This window comes from Danio rerio, chromosome 2 (genome assembly GCF_052040795.2).
Source record: "Danio rerio strain M-AB ecotype USA chromosome 2, GRCz13ab, whole genome shotgun sequence".
Taxonomy (NCBI): domain Eukaryota; kingdom Metazoa; phylum Chordata; class Actinopteri; order Cypriniformes; family Danionidae; genus Danio; species Danio rerio.
Window position 1 is genome coordinate 7,828,420 of NC_141022.1, and position 15,857 is coordinate 7,844,276.

The 15,857-nt window shown below is 37.4% G+C and overlaps 3 protein-coding genes across 23 annotated transcripts in view; 1 reads left to right on the top strand and 2 right to left on the bottom strand.

The window, feature by feature from the left end:
* Positions 1-12,948, bottom strand: part of rc3h1b (ring finger and CCCH-type domains 1b) — a 39,881-nt gene extending 26,933 nt beyond the window's left edge. For 9 of the 18 annotated variants that reach the window (XR_015477774.1, NM_001114683.2, XM_087239588.1 and 6 more), the window contains exons 1-7: positions 12,820-12,948; positions 8,505-8,947; positions 8,287-8,407; positions 6,379-6,618; positions 2,746-2,921; positions 1,638-1,838; positions 1,098-1,230 (exon numbers count right to left, since the gene is read on the bottom strand). Coding sequence is in view for 16 of the 18 variants with exons in the window: in NM_001114683.2 (NP_001108155.2) it covers positions 1,098-1,230; positions 1,638-1,838; positions 2,746-2,921; positions 6,379-6,618; positions 8,287-8,407; positions 8,505-8,735 (1,102 nt within the window). In the remaining 2 variants the exon portion in view is untranslated. Of the gene's footprint in view, positions 1-1,097; positions 1,231-1,637; positions 1,839-2,745; positions 2,922-6,378; positions 6,619-8,286; positions 8,408-8,504; positions 9,766-10,837 lie in introns of all 18 variants that reach the window. The other 9 variants (XR_015477775.1, XM_087239583.1, XM_087239587.1 and 6 more) reach the window with 2 other exon arrangements.
* LOC147846195 (uncharacterized) overlaps positions 1-15,857 on the bottom strand; it is a 1,020,765-nt gene that overhangs the window by 904,117 nt on the left and 100,791 nt on the right. The gene's annotated exons all lie outside the window — the stretch shown is intronic.
* Positions 1-15,857, top strand: part of apoltp (apolipoprotein lipid transfer particle homolog) — a 597,023-nt gene that overhangs the window by 359,685 nt on the left and 221,481 nt on the right. The window lies entirely within an intron of this gene.

Sequence of the window (15,857 nt, forward strand, 5' to 3'; positions counted from 1 at the left end):
GACAGTGTAAACGGTCTGAGTGTGTACTTTTCACGAGCGGATTTGCAACGGCGGAGGATCGCGATGCCGGTGTTGTCTATCGAACGAACCGTACGTAATACGTACATAGCAGAGCTTGCAAAACTCCAAAATGCTTACACACTGGCGACTTCATTGAAAGAGGAGAGGGTTTAAGTTCTGTCGACGGGTCTCCTGCTTCTGCAGTTTAACAAGCACTTCAACAAGCCTGTTATTTCCCGCTTGGCAAGCCAAGCTAACGTGACATGGGGGCGTGGCAGCATCGACGATTCTATTTTTTGATTCGATAATCGAAATTGAGCATAAATTTCGATCGATTTTGATTTGACACCCCTAGTTAGTAGGTCTAAATACACACAAGGCCATTTAAAGGGTTTGCTCATCTCCAACTATTGATAGCAGCACATCTTTGTATAACATATAAAGATGAAGATTCTGGCTGAATGAAATCGTTTGAGTGCAAAATCCTGACGAGCGAGCAGGAATGATATGTAAGCCTACTGCATGTGCCTTTCACAATCATTCCTCCAGCTCATTCACTCATCTTCATGATTTATTGGCCATTTTATCTATTTTATTCCAGAAGAGATTATTAGGTGGGATCAGAAACTAGAGGTGATTGTTCCACTCATGTCACAGCAGCTAAAAACACTGGATATACAATGATTGCAAAACATTCTTCACACAATTAAAGCCGACACAATAATAGAACAAGCTTCATTGATAAAGTGCTTTTGCAAAGAGAACAAGTGGGAGGATCTTCTATTAAAAACGTATGTGTCACCCTGCAGTCATTCTACAACGGGTGTAATCAATCTGGTATTCACACCAAAAGGAGAGAGAAACTGAAGACTGATTCAGTCAAACTAAATATGACAGGTGTGACGCAATAATTAGTTTCTTCAGCAAAACTATATCGATATTAAACTGGAGCAGATCATTTGAGGATTTCAGTGCCGTACTGCAATGCTTAGTTCTGAATTTAATCTGTTTTAAAATAATCCAGTAAGACAACGACTCAATGAATCAGCCATTTTGAACAAATCCATCATAGTAGGTTTGTCCATCTTGTAACAAACCTGGACTGGGGTCGATGTTAGCGAGCAACTCCAGATGAGGTCTTAGCCGGTTGAGATTGGCTGGATCACCTGTCCTCTGCAGAGCGATGGTCAGCTCCTGCACGCTCTGAGCAAACGATGCTGGGGTCTGCAACTGAAAGACAAAGCCATATTCTCCATAACCCTAATTCTGAAACAATAACAGGGTCACACTTTACAATAAGGTTCATTAGTTAATGCATTTACTAACATGAACTAATCAACACTTGAACAGCATTTATTAATTGTAACTGAACATTTACTAATGCATTATTAATATTCAAGTTCATGCTTGTTAACATTAGTTAATGCACCATGAGTTAACATGAACTAACAATGAACTACTCTATTTTCATTAACTAATGTTAAATAACATGAACAAATACAGTAGTAAATGTATTGATCACTGTTTCTTCATGTTAGTAAATGCATCAATTAACATTAACTAATGAACCTTATTGTAAAGTGTGACCAATAACAGTTTAAGAATTGTCAAACTTTATAGACAGAGAGGTTTCATACCTTGTCAATGATGGACTGCATGTGGGATTTATGAGACTGGTCTCCATAAAGCAGAGACGACCACTGATCGGGGGCAATGCGAAGCCCTCCCTCCATTGCAATTTGAACAATCTGAGAGTCGTGTTCCCGCCGAAGTGCCTCATATGTGCGGAACTCCTCTTTTAACTGCATTAGCGATGAATCCTCATCTCGCTTAGTCACCTATTACACAGATGAGATTCAAATGAAACCTCTGAGCTACTGCTGTTAATGTTATTGCTGTCGGGGTGATGAATCAAGGATCATTTAGACATGAAGAGCAACAGAATTAAGGATGAACAGATGGATAGACGGATAGATGGATAGACAGATATGTGGATGGATGGATGGATAGATAGAAAGGACGGACAGACAGATAGACAGAAAGATATATAGACAGACGGACGGACGGACGGATGGATGGACAGGATGGACGGATGGATAGATGGATGGATAGATGGATGGATATGTGGGTGGATGGACGGATGGACGGACAGACAGATAGACAGAAAGATATATAGACAGACAGACAGACGGACAGAAGGATAGATAGATAGATAGATAGATGGATGGATAGATAGATAGATAGATAGATAGATAGATAGATAGATAGATAGATAGATAGATAGATAGATAGATAGATAGATAGATAGATAGATAGATAGATAGATAGATAGACGGATGGAAGGACAGGCAGACAGACAGAGACAGACAGACAGACAGACAGACAGACAGACAGACAGACAGACAGACAGACAGACAGACAGACAGACAGACAGACAGACAGACAGACAGACAGACAGACAGACAGACAGACAGACAGACAGATAGATAGATAGATAGATAGATAGATAGATAGATAGATAGATAGATAGATAGATAGATAGATAGATAGATAGATAGATAGATAGATAGATAGATAGATATGTGGGTGGATGGATGGACAGAAAGAATGATAGACAGACAGACAGACAGACGGACGGACGGATGGATGGATGGATGGATGGACGGATGGATGGATGGATGGATGGATAGAAAATGAACATAAACAGCTCAAGTGAGATGTGAAACACAAGCCAAGGAAATGAACCTTAAAGCAAGAGGCACGGTAGAGGAGCTGAACTACATGTCCAATACTGGTTTTGGAGGCCTGAGGAAATCTCGGTTCCAGTCTCTGTACCACAAAAAGAACCAGAACCTTTCTGGAAAGAGCAGATCCATCTTCCAAGGCCAACAACACCAGCTTCAGTGCCTCCTCCTGCATGGCTGAAGATAAAAAAGACATACACAATAATGAGATGTTAGATGAGGTCAAACGACCAATAAAGGCATTTAATTATTTTGTTTTTTCCACTTTCTATGACACAGGGTATTATAAATCTGATTCCAAAACCTCAAAAAGACACTTCTCTGTTGGAAAATTGGCAACCTATAAGTCTTTATAAGTCTGAATAATTACTATTATGAGATATTATAAGATATTAGCTATGATTTTTGCCAAAAAGATTAAATGTGTTCTAGACGATACAATAGATGAATGTCAGTCTGGCTTTTTGAAGGATAGACTTCTCTCAAACAATATAAGTCTTGCTCTTAATATTTTGGATTACGCAGAGATGATACCAGATGAGTTTTTTTTACTTTTTCTTGATTTCTATAAAAGCATTTAATTTCATTGAGTTCCCTTTTATTCTTAAATCATTAAGTTTGGTTTTGGTCCTAATTTTGTAATGCTATTCAAACTGTGTACAGTAAAGCTAATGCTTCAGTGAAATTACAACATGGTACCACTCGTAGATTTAACATTAAAAGAGGCAACATTTTATCCTTTGATATTCAAAATAGTAATTTGAAAGGCATTTCTGTGGCAAATCGATCGTTTTTAATTAGTCAACTAGCTGATGACACAACTCTTTTCTTACAAAATAAAGATCAGGTCTTCTTAGCTTTACACAAAATTAATCTTTTTTTTCCTTTGCTTCTGGTTTACATCTTAATGTTCATAAATGTGAACTTTTAAAAGATACACAACTCATAAATATGTATCAGTAAAAGACTCCACTACTGATAGTAAAATTTGTGACATCTCAGTTAAATCTGAAATCAAACACCTAGGTATAATTGTATGTAAAGATCATAAAAAGAGATCAAAGCTAAATTTTAAACCTCTTATGCTTTCTGTGCGGCGCAAAGTAAATTCTTGGTTACAGCGCGATTCATCAATAACAGGTAGAGTGTTATTTTCTAAAGCAGATGGATTATCCCAGGTTATCTATCCCGCTATGGCACTGGATGTCTCTGTGGAAATCTGTCAAACACTAGACAAAATTATATTAGACTTTGTTTGAAACTGTAAAATTCTCCTAATTGAAAAAAAAAGTGGTATGCTAGCTGATTGGGCCATGGGAGGATTTGATTTAGTGGATTTTTCCAGACTTAATAATTTATTTAAAATTAAGTGGTTAAGGATGTTTTTGAACAATCCAACATCATGTTGTAATTTTATTCCAAATGATATTTTTAGCTCAGTTGGAGGTTTACATTTTTTGTTGCGCTGTAATTTTGACATCTCTAAAATACAATTAAACATGTCTAGTTTTTATAAACAGGCTTTAATATGTTGGTCCCTTACATATAGTTATAATGTTTCTCAATGTACCTATTTTAATCGGGATAATCAAATAATAGATATAAAAATAAATCTCTGTAAATAACTGGTTTATTAAAAATACTTTTAGTTAGTCAGCTCTTAGATGACTGTGATGTCCCTATTTTCATACGAAAATTTTATGCATCAGTTTTCTTTTCCTGTTACCCCCAATGAAAATCGTTTTTGGTGCAATCCCTGATTGTGTATACCTTTAGTCAAATTTGGCCCCAAAGGTTAGATAGGTAGATTCTTTTATTTTTGACAACACAAACCTTTTTGTTGACTAAAGATATTTGCTTGGTTATTAATAGTTCTCGGATCTCTTTACCTGCTTGCATTGGTTTTTGGAATAATATATTTGATGACATAGATTGGGAACAGTTTTGGCTTCTACAGAATTTTTTTTTTTATCTAATAAAGCTGTTAAAAGTCTCAATCTAAATCATTCATAATTGCTACCCAATAAATACCAAACTAGCTAAATTTAATAACAATATTTGCCTGAAATGCTTATTTTGTACTCAGCATGATGAAACACTAAATCATTTATTTTAGGGAGTGTACTTACTGTAATGAGTTTTGAATCGACTTTTCCAATTTCAGTAAAAAACTCTTATTTCCAAACTTCTGTATTTCCCCGAAAATTGTATTCTTTGGTTACTCTCTGAATGTGTATCCTTTTCATTGTAAATTTATTATTAAGTTATTGCTTTTTTTGGTAAAATTATAAATGTATATAAAAAAAAAAAACACCCTTAAGGCCCGTGCACACCGAGACGTTTTTTTGCTCGTGTTTTCCATCGATGTTTAACGCCTCGTGGCTATATAAAGGACGCCAATGTAATCGTGCACACCAACGCGCAAAACGCCAGGCACAAAAGCGTCATTTAAAAAAAAAAACACCTCATGCTCGTTTTTTTATTTGACGCGCAGCGTTAAAACCTCCACCAATCAGGTTGCCACTTTTGTTCACGTGCATGGAGCTGCTTAAGTTACAGTAAACTGCACTTGGAGGCGCTCAAGTGCAAAACTGTCAATGCGAGCGCACATTAAAGAAGGAGCCCAGAGGCGATATGAAAGCAGAGCTGCTTATTGCACTGGTGAGTAATAATCATTTCTTCATCACTACAGCTGGAGCTGCTGCTTGAACCATCTATGCTTGTTCGAGTCACCAGTAACTTTAACAACAAGCGTGTGAAATTTCTCTCTTCCTCTTACAAGCGGGTGTCGGAAGCTTAAAGTTATGTAGCACCATCTAACGTCAAGGAGTGATTTTGCATACTCTTTTCAGCATCGATATCACAATGTTCAAATCAATAGTTTTTTAAGGCTTGTAAATGTAAATATTCTGTAAAAGTGAATTTGAACCATTGGGGCACAAAAATCCATAAAGTTTGCAGCTTTAACAACAATTAATTGTGTTTATTTACACAATGAAGACTATACAGTGTTATTTCACATTTGATTATTGAATTTCTGTTTCTCAATACTGTTCAGCGACTCTACTGAAAATCATAAAGCCTGGTTCATATCATTTTTATCTTTGTTTTCATGTGCTTTCATTTGTTTATATTATTTTGTAGTTCTGATGGCGATGCATACACTTACAAATCAATCAATGTAAAATTATTAATATCCCTCTCTGACTCATCCACTAACTACAAAAAAAAAAAAAATTAATTAATTAATAATGTTTTGCTTCTTACACTCTTTACACACCTTAAACTTGCCTACAGCACTTATTCATTGTTGCTCTTATAGTTGTGTAAATTGCTTCCTTGTCCTCATTTGTAAGTCGCTTTGGATAAAAGCGTCTGCTAAATGACTAAATGTAAAATGTAATATATTTACAAGGAGTCATTTTGATAAATTATCCTCTTAAATGTCCATTTTTTTCCTATGTTTTGCAGCATCTATCTCAAAATATCTTCTTTTGTGTTCAATAAAAAAAAAAAATCTTGACTGATTTGGAACAAGTAAAGTGAACTGTCCCTTTAACATGAGTAAACAGGACCGAATTTGCCTGACAAACATTCATGCAAGTGTGAACAGGCTTTCTAACAGTTTTCTTACCAGGACCCAGAAACTGGCAGCCTCTGGCTCTCACAGCAGCCCACAGGTTGGATGAGAGCTGCTGGGGGTTTTGGTGCTGCAGAATGAGCTCTGTAACAGTTCTTTCACCCAGAGATCGAGCTGCCCGCATGGCCCTGACCCGTCCTTCTTCCTCCACCAGTTGACAGTGCACCAGAGTCACCAGCTTCCTCTGCATAGGCCGGCTCAGCATGCTCTGAGCAGCATTACTCAACCCCACTCCTGGATACACCAAAAAACAGAAAAATCATCTGCCGTGCCCATCACACAGATTTAAAGTTGGCAGGAAATATATATTTTTGCAGTATGTCTGATGATGTAAATTTTTTTTCTGGAGAAAGTCTTATTTGTCTTATTTAGTGTAAAAAAATCAGTTTTTTATTTTTATAAAACCATTTTAGGGTCAAAATTATTAGTCCCTTTAAGCTACATTTGTTTTCGATAGTCTACAGAACAAACCATCATTATACTTGCCTAATTAACCTAGTTAAGCCTTTAAATGTCACTTTTAGCGGTATAGAAGTGTCTTGAAATATATCTAGTAAAAAATTATGTACTGTCATCATGGCAAAGATAAAATAAATCAGTTATTAGAGATGAGTTATTAAAACTATTATGTTTATGAATATAAAAAATCTTCTCTCCGTTAACCAGAATTGAATTTGGGGGACAAAATAAACAGGTGGGCTAATAATTTCATTTCTTCACCTGTATACACACAGACAGACAGACACACACAGAGAGACAGACACACATATACATATATACATATATATATATATATATATATATATATATATATATATATATATATATATATTTAAGACTTGGGCGGTATCAAAATAGTCAAACCTCCTCCCTATTTTACCTTGGTATCTGGTATTACCGTGCATAATAAAAAAAAATTATGACGTAAGGCTCAGACAGCGTCACAAAACTGTTGGCTTGTGCCTCAACCATTTAGAAACTGAATACCATATATGCGACCTTAGGTCTGTAGTCACCTGTTTGTCTTGTTCGTATTAGAGATCTGCGCAGGACGCTCACTCTAATTCACACACCTACGGAAATACTGCCAAACTGTAGGTCACTTGATAAGCGACTCGCCTTCTTCCCTCACCGCTCTCCTCCACACTGTCCTGTGATGACAATCCCGCATACGCATTTGTAGGCAGTAAATAAATAATATTTAATCTTTACTACTTTTCTCCTATTTGAGTGCATTGTTTTTTATGACGGTATAATGGTATTGAAAGTGACACCGTTGCTATTTTTAGATCCTGCGGTATACCACATTACCGTATTACCACCCAAGCCTTATATATATATATATATATATATATATATATATATATATATATATATATATATATATATATATATATATATATATACGTCAGTGCCAATAGCCTAGTGGTTAGTGCGTCGACACATAGCACAGAGGTGCTCGCAGCGACCCGAGTTCGATTCCCGTCTCGAGGTCCTTTGCTGATCCTTACCCTATCTCTGCTCCCCACACTTTCCTGTCTCTATATCTCCACTGTCCTATCAATAAAGGTGAAAACCCCTAAAAAATAATTATATATATATATATATATATATTTTTTTTTTTTTTTTTTACGGAATGCTGATCAAAGTTTTTTGATTATTGATTCTTTAAAGGGAACTGACTAAAAATGCTTATTGGAAATACATGTAGTGTTACTAGAGTTTATTAAAAGACTTTAAACTTTTATGAATATAAAATAATCATACTGTAATCAATGTAGATGAAGATATAAGATACAGTTTCTCATCTAAAAAAGTGGTAAACCAGCAACTTTAAGCTTTAATTCCTTCTGTAACAAAAGCAATTGATTTCCAGCACTATTTGATGAGCATGGCAGTTACCTCGTGCGCTGCTGAGGGGTTTGAGGTAGAGGGCCAGCTCCTCAACACACTGCCGTGCCTCATCATAATGCTTTGTGTCCTCTGGACACGTAATGAGCGCCACCGGTTGCTGTTTCGGAACCTGAAAGAAATTGACAAATAAAGCGGAAGTACCGAGTAAGTGTTGTGAACCAAAAAAGAGGCCACAATGCTCAGTCAGCATGGTCAAAATGCCTCACCTGACCCCCGACCAGCTGTAGCAAGGCCGAGTTGACGGGCAGCTGTTCAATGTCAGTATTGATGGCCGTCTGGTCAAAGGGGCAGGCCTTGCGGTGCAGCTTGTTGAGGCACATCTTGCAAACGGTGTGGCCACAGCCCAGACTGATGGGCCGACGCACCGTCTCCTCGAACGTCTGGGTGCATATCGGACACAGCAAAAACTCTGTCCATTGTGGAGCTTGTACAGGCATCGTAGCGGGGTTGTTCTACATGTAAACAAGGGTGGGGGGGATTCTCCTGGGTGTGTGTGTGACTGGGTGTTGTTTCATTTAACAAAAAAGGAAATAATAGATGGAGGGGGGAATGAAAGATTCCACTGGAATCAAAAAATCTTCTGAACACAGGAGTTCTTAAATAAGTTCACACGTCCCGGGTGATCATCACATGGTGTGAAACCTGAAACCTGAAACAAAAGGGAGAATCAGTCAAATATGGAAATGAAACAATAAATGCACTGATATGGTGGACTCATGAGGCACATTATCAAGCAACACAATTAGAGCATAAAAACAGGAACTGGCTAATTTTAGACAGACCACATCAGACAGCTGTTGCTACACAAACAAACTAGAAACGCAAACAAAAGAATACAGTTTAAATATTTATTAACAAATCTTTAAATCCTCCTGAAGCAGAAACATTTCTTCTTTTCAGAAAAGAATTGTGCCAATACAATATTACAACTGACGGCGATTACAAACACATTGCTTTGGCAACCACTGTGTGTGTGTGTGTGTGTGTGTGTGTGTGTGTATGTTTTATATGTGCACTGGTTAATTTTGGCCAGCTTTGCATCTAGACTGATGATAATCTCATATTTTCTTGTTAAGATTAAGTAAGGCTTTTATCAATATACGTTATTATCACAATATTGACCATAGCTGCAAAAAAGGTTACTTTAACAGGTATAACAACCAAAAAATACTTAGTATGTTGCTTAGTTTATGCATGATCAGAGTAAACAAAAGATTCAAACAAATGAAATGCCAAAAAAACTGATGTAACACTTTACACTAAAGTCTTATTAGTAAATGTTAGTAAACGGATTAAATCAAACTGATTGATTACAACTACTGGGTAAATATTATCTCATTTTTTTATTATTATTATTTACTTTATTTAATAAAATGATTCCAATTGATCTCATTTTGACTACAATTTTACCAAGTTATTAGGCATTAACTAAGAAATGAACATTAGTTAAAATTAATAAAAGCTGTCATTGTGATAGGGTTGTAACAATATACCGGTATGACGGTTTACCACGATTTGAACGTGCACGATTATCATACCATGAACAATTGCATATCAACGGTTTTAACCCTTAAAGACCGAGACAGCCGCCCGCGGCTAAAAATAAGTATTGCTCTTAAATGTTTAATAACTTTTGATCCGCTGATCCGATTCATACAATTCAAAGATTGGCATAAAGAAGAGAATCTCAGCTTTCCAGTGCTGTATCACATAACATTCGCGGACCTCCAGAGGCTCCGGAATCAGTGCGGTTACGTCATCAACATTTGACAACGCTGATTTGACAAAGAAACGCTCGTCACTGTGTCTCCGGACAAATCAGACATGATACATTGATACATTGTCCCTCCTCCATGCCCAGATTGGTTCAAACTCGCTATATCACAACCAATAAGCATAGGTTTCGCTTTTGTTTGTGAACCAAGCTTTTTGAACAACACGGAATGAGAGATAGGCATACATTTATGCGCGGCTAAATAAAACGCAAAAAAAAAAAAAGTTTTGCATGAAATAATTCTCATACTAAGTACTTTTGCATGCACAGCAGCACAGAAACATGACAAAACAGTGACACAGCAAAGACGAACTGCTGCTCTTGCTGTTTTCAAAAGACGCAAATGAAGATGCAGCTGTTTGTCTGCATTGCAGACAACCATATCCAAATCCATATCGATAGACAACCATATCCATGCTGGCACATAAAACCTAAGGATGTTCCATATTGAATCTAGTTTCGTTATGTAACTATTTATAGTATAGTAAATATTTATATCTATTTTTTACTGAGGATTTGCACCATGTTTATTTGGACTTTATTTGGACTTTGACACATTTTTTATTATTTTCTTATTTTTATTTGTTCATTGTAAGTGGTGTTTATAGTAACTAAAAATATATTATTTGGAAAAGGTCAAATTTGCTTCACTGTTCTATTATTTTGTAACATTTGTAACATACCGTATACCGCGAAACCGTCAAACCGTGGTATTGTTTTAGACGATTATCATACCGTGAAAAATTCATACCGTTACAACCCTACATTGTGACTTAAATTAAATTACCTAATGTTAACTATTAAAGCCTTAATGTACAATATACCTATATATAACCTAGTAGTAGTGTAGTATAGTAGTGTAGTAGGCCAGATTATGTAAATGTTTAGACAATTATGATAAATGACCAATTAAGTCTCGATATTATGAACACCTCAGCAAATATAATCTGAACATTCTTTGCTATAATGACAGTACAGAATATTTTACTAGATATTTTTCAAGACACTTCTATACAGCTTAATGTAAAATTTAAAGGTTAACTACGTTAATAAGGTTAACTAGGCAGGACAGGGTAATTAGGCAAGTTATTGTACAACCATGGTTTGTTCTGTAGACTATCCAAAAAAAGAAAAAAAGATTAAAGGGGCTAATAATTTTGTCCTTAAAATTGTGTTTAAAAAATTAAAAACAGCTTTTATTCTAGTAGGGAAAAAAACAAAGACTTTCTCCAGAAGAAAAATATTATCAGAAAATGTGAAAAATTCAAAAGGGGGCTAATAATTCTGACTACAACTGTATAAATGTATGTGTATACACATCCATCCATGTGTATATGTATACAATAAATATAAGCAGTACACATACTTAAATTATGTCAAAACAAACTTTTATTTTGCATGCTATTTTGCCCAGCACTAAAAATATATGAAAATTAATGGTTACCAGTTTCCAACATTCTCATAATATCTTCTTTTGTTTTGTTTGAAACCACTTGAGGCTTCAAAAAGTAAACTAAAATGATTGAATGAACTATTAATTATCGTTACAGCATTTATACTGCTGCTTTCTACATAATCTTTTATAATCTGAAGGGCTTCTTTTATCCTCATCGACAAATTAAGAAAATGTGAAATGAACAAATATAAAAACTATACCACTGACTCCAATTACAGCACAAAGTATTAAACTTGCCCTCACACAGGGTGTAGATGTCTGTTCTAATAAAGGCATGCAAATGTGTGAACATTATATTAAATGACTGATTAGCATGTTTAAAGATAAATGTGCTCTACAAAATAGCTGTCCTAACGTCCAACGATTAACCTGACAGATCATGTTATGTTTTTTAATTTACTATTACATTTGCATCCTTTAAAGTGTGAAGGTTTCCCCACAGCAAACTAATGTCAATAAACTTAACTTTATAGATTTTAAGCACTGCAACTTCTACGCACAAGTTTGATAGCCACATGTTAAAATCAAGCCAATTCACAAAAGAAAAGAATTTAACTTCGAACATTTCGTCTCTCTTCACTAGCTGCCAAGCTAACACAACGTCCACTGAATCCTGTATCTCAGTAATTTGCTACACTTCAGTTCTTTTCACAGACTGTTAGCAAGATAAAAAAAATGTACTACAGGATGTGATTGTTGCAAACTTCCTTAGGTGAGGTGAAATAAAACGTGAGAAACACACGATCGTACGAGAGATGTCTGAGCTAAACCTCAAGAGATCCCGCGATTATGTAACATAGCAACCGCTGAACCTGACCAAAACACTCGATTATTGTTCACTCCACCGTCGACACATTGTAGCGGAAACATGACATGTGATAAGAATAGATGCAAATACGCGGTCACGTGAATTACTGTAAATAGCTATTTTTGTAAACGGAGGCCCGTGTAAACACACCGTTCAGTTCGGCTATTGCCGAAGCTAACATGATACACTGGCTAACGAGATAGCCATTTCAGTCCAATATACAGCCGAGATCCTTTTCGCTGACAAAGACAGCACCTAAGACTTCGCGTCTCACGAATTAACCATCCGATATGTCTCAGAGCTGACTGAAAATACTATAAAGATCACGGCAAAGGCTAGCCGGGCGGCTAAATTCTGCAAACGTGCTATCAGATTAGCCGTTAGCCAACAGTGTGCGGTCCACACCCAGAAGCCAACACATAATGCAATGAAAATGCGCTATTCTGCAAGCCACAGACCACGAGACAACAAATGCACACTCACCCGTTCATACTCACTGAGTATCGACTATCTTCATCTTTCCTTAAGAAAACGCTTGATAATTTCCTTGGTCGCCATGTCGACCGTTATAACGGGTTGCCGAAGTAGCTCGGGAGTTCCTCGCGTAAAACTGCCAGCAAACGGCAGCGCTCGAGTTAACCGAGGGAGAGATGAACCGAGATAGTAGCGGCGCCCCCTCTGTCCGAGCAGCGCGATGCATCCGGGCTCAACCTGAAAACACTCATAACCATGGGAGAAAACATGAACTCTGGGGTCACCACAGCTGAATGAACCCCCAACTTATCCAGCATATGTTTTACACAGCCTTCCAGCCGCAACCCAGAACTGGGAAACATCCGTACACACTTATTTAGTCTCCATTAACAAATGGATGGCAGCATCACCCTAATGATCAGGCAGATTTTAGGGGTTTATCATCTTTAAATTGCAGAGATATTAGAAATCTTGGTGTCATTTTTGATAGAGCTCTGTGTTTTAATAGCCATGTTAAGTCTGTTGTTTGTACATGCTTTTTTCACCTGGGGAACATTGCAAAAATCAGAGATATTGTGTCAAAGGAAGAGATGGAGATGCTTGTCCATGCTTTCATCTCTTCTAGATTGGATTATTGTAATGTTCTGTTATCTAGTCCAGTGGTTCTCAAACTGTGGTACATGTACCACTAGTGGTACGCAGGCTTCCTTCTAGTGGTACGCGGAGGAATGAAATATGTCATGTACATGCTACACACATTTCAAAATTTATCAAAAATGATGTATATAATATGTCATATATGACATATAGCCTATATATCTGATGTAATCTGCCACGTTTTTTAACTGTGTAGAGTTGTAGCTGCTTTACTGGGCGTACTGCGCTACTGTATTTCAATACTTCTCATTTTGGTGGTACTTGGAGAGACTATTTTTTTCTGAGGTGGTACTTGATGAAAAACGTTTGAGAACCACTGATCTAGTCTAAACAAATTCTCTAAGGAGCAATTGCAAGTTGTGTAGAATGCAGTGGTAAGGCTTTAACCAACCAACACCAGTAGGAGGTCACACATTACACCTGTGCTTAAGGCACTTCACTGGCTTCCACAGTGGCGTAGCGCAGGGGTTCCCAAACTTTTCTGCCCATGACCCCCAAAATGACAATGCCAGTGACTCGCGACCCCCAATATCCTCTGAGATGGTTATAAATACAGAAACCTTGCTAGCAATGGCGTGCATACACACCAATAGACCCAAGTCTATACTTTGTTTGATTTTTTTATGTATGTCAGTGCTGTGAATGGGCCAGGAATCTGCTGCATCTGATGCAATTGCTGTGTCTCCAATAAAATGTAATTACCTGAGAAGTCGAACTAGTAACTATAAGCTACCATAGTAACTATATAGTATATAGTAACTATAAATGATGATTTCTTTCTCTTCAGTAGGTTATGGATGATATATTGTAATACTTATGGTTTAATAAAAATGAATAGATTTTTGGAAATCCCCAGGCGACCCCTCTTCATTGTCCCACGACCCCTCAGGGGGTCTCGACCCCCACTTCGAGAACCACTGGTGTAGCGGACGGGCCCGCAGGGCACGCACCGCGGGGGGGGCCCGCGTGATTAGGGGGCCCCGCGTCTTCGCGATTTTCAATGATTGAAAACCCAGCAACCGCAATAATCAAACTCCTGGGAACAACTGTGGTCGGAACCTAAGTTCACGTCTGTGTTCTCTGAACTCCTCTCCAGCGGTGGACTACTTCATTCTGATTGCTTGCCGCCAAACCGCGTCATAGGTCATTACCATGAAGTTGACTTGATTTCATCTCTTCTCGACGCCCACACCGGAGAAGACGCACCGTGCTGCTCTTCGCTGCCGGTTCTCATTGAAAATGAATGACTTCTGGCTACTTTGACGCTCTCGCCGCTTTCGGTGTCAGTTTGTGATCGCTCCTCAGTTTGTGAAGGCTTCCCCGCGTTGTCACTCCACCCCGCCCCCTTCTCCGCTCCTCAATTTGTGATCACTTCCTCGCTTCGTCGCTCCACCGACTTCTCCCGTCCCCTCAGTTTGTTATCGCCCCCCCCCCCTTTTCATCAGGGGCCTCCGTCAGTGATCCCTGCAGGGGGGGCCCCACATTTTGCGCTACGCCACTGGGCTTCCAGTCAGTTTTAGAGTAAATTTTAAGATTCTGGTCATTACATATAGAGCTCTGCATGGTCAAGCACCCCTGTATGTTCAAGATCTTTTAAGCAGTCACTCATGTAGCCGGTCTCTGAGGTCTTCTAGCAAAGACATAGCCATTCCCAGAACTCGTCTTAAGAATAAAGGTGACCGTGCCGTCTGTGTGGTGGCCCCACTGCTCTGGAACTCTCTCCCGATAGCACTGAGAACTCTGGGATCAGTTGAACTTAAAAAAAAAAAGCATTTAAAGACGCACCTTTTTAGTCAAGCTTTCAATTAATAGTATAAGTGTTTCTGTATTTGGATTTTTAACTAGTTTTAATATGTTTAAACATGTCTTGTTTTAATGTCATGTGTTCTTTTTACTTGTTTTCTCTTATTTCAAAGCACGTTGTGACTTAATGTCTGGGAAAGGATTTCTGATGAATGTAATACTCTCATTTATATGCTTATTTGAGTGATTTCAGTATTATTATTATTATTATTATTATTATTATTATTATTATTATTATTATTATTATCTATTATATTATTATTATTATTATTATTATTATCTATTATATTATTACCCATACCTGTGGCATTATTATCAGGTATGTGAGCTTTGGTAAATAAAAAAGCAATTATGTGCAAATGCAGTTAGAGATGACAAGATAAATTAGAAGAGCAGCATTAATGTCACAATGAGGGTTGATTTATGGAAGCAAGGCCAAAAGGACACCTGCGTTCTGTTCTGTAACACATAATAAAGTGCACCTGCACCTGCGCGCACACTCATTTGTACTGACACCTAAAAAGTTATGAGTACCTATGAACTTCAGCTGAACTTACAGTTGACAGCTCAGTGGACTGTGAACAAGA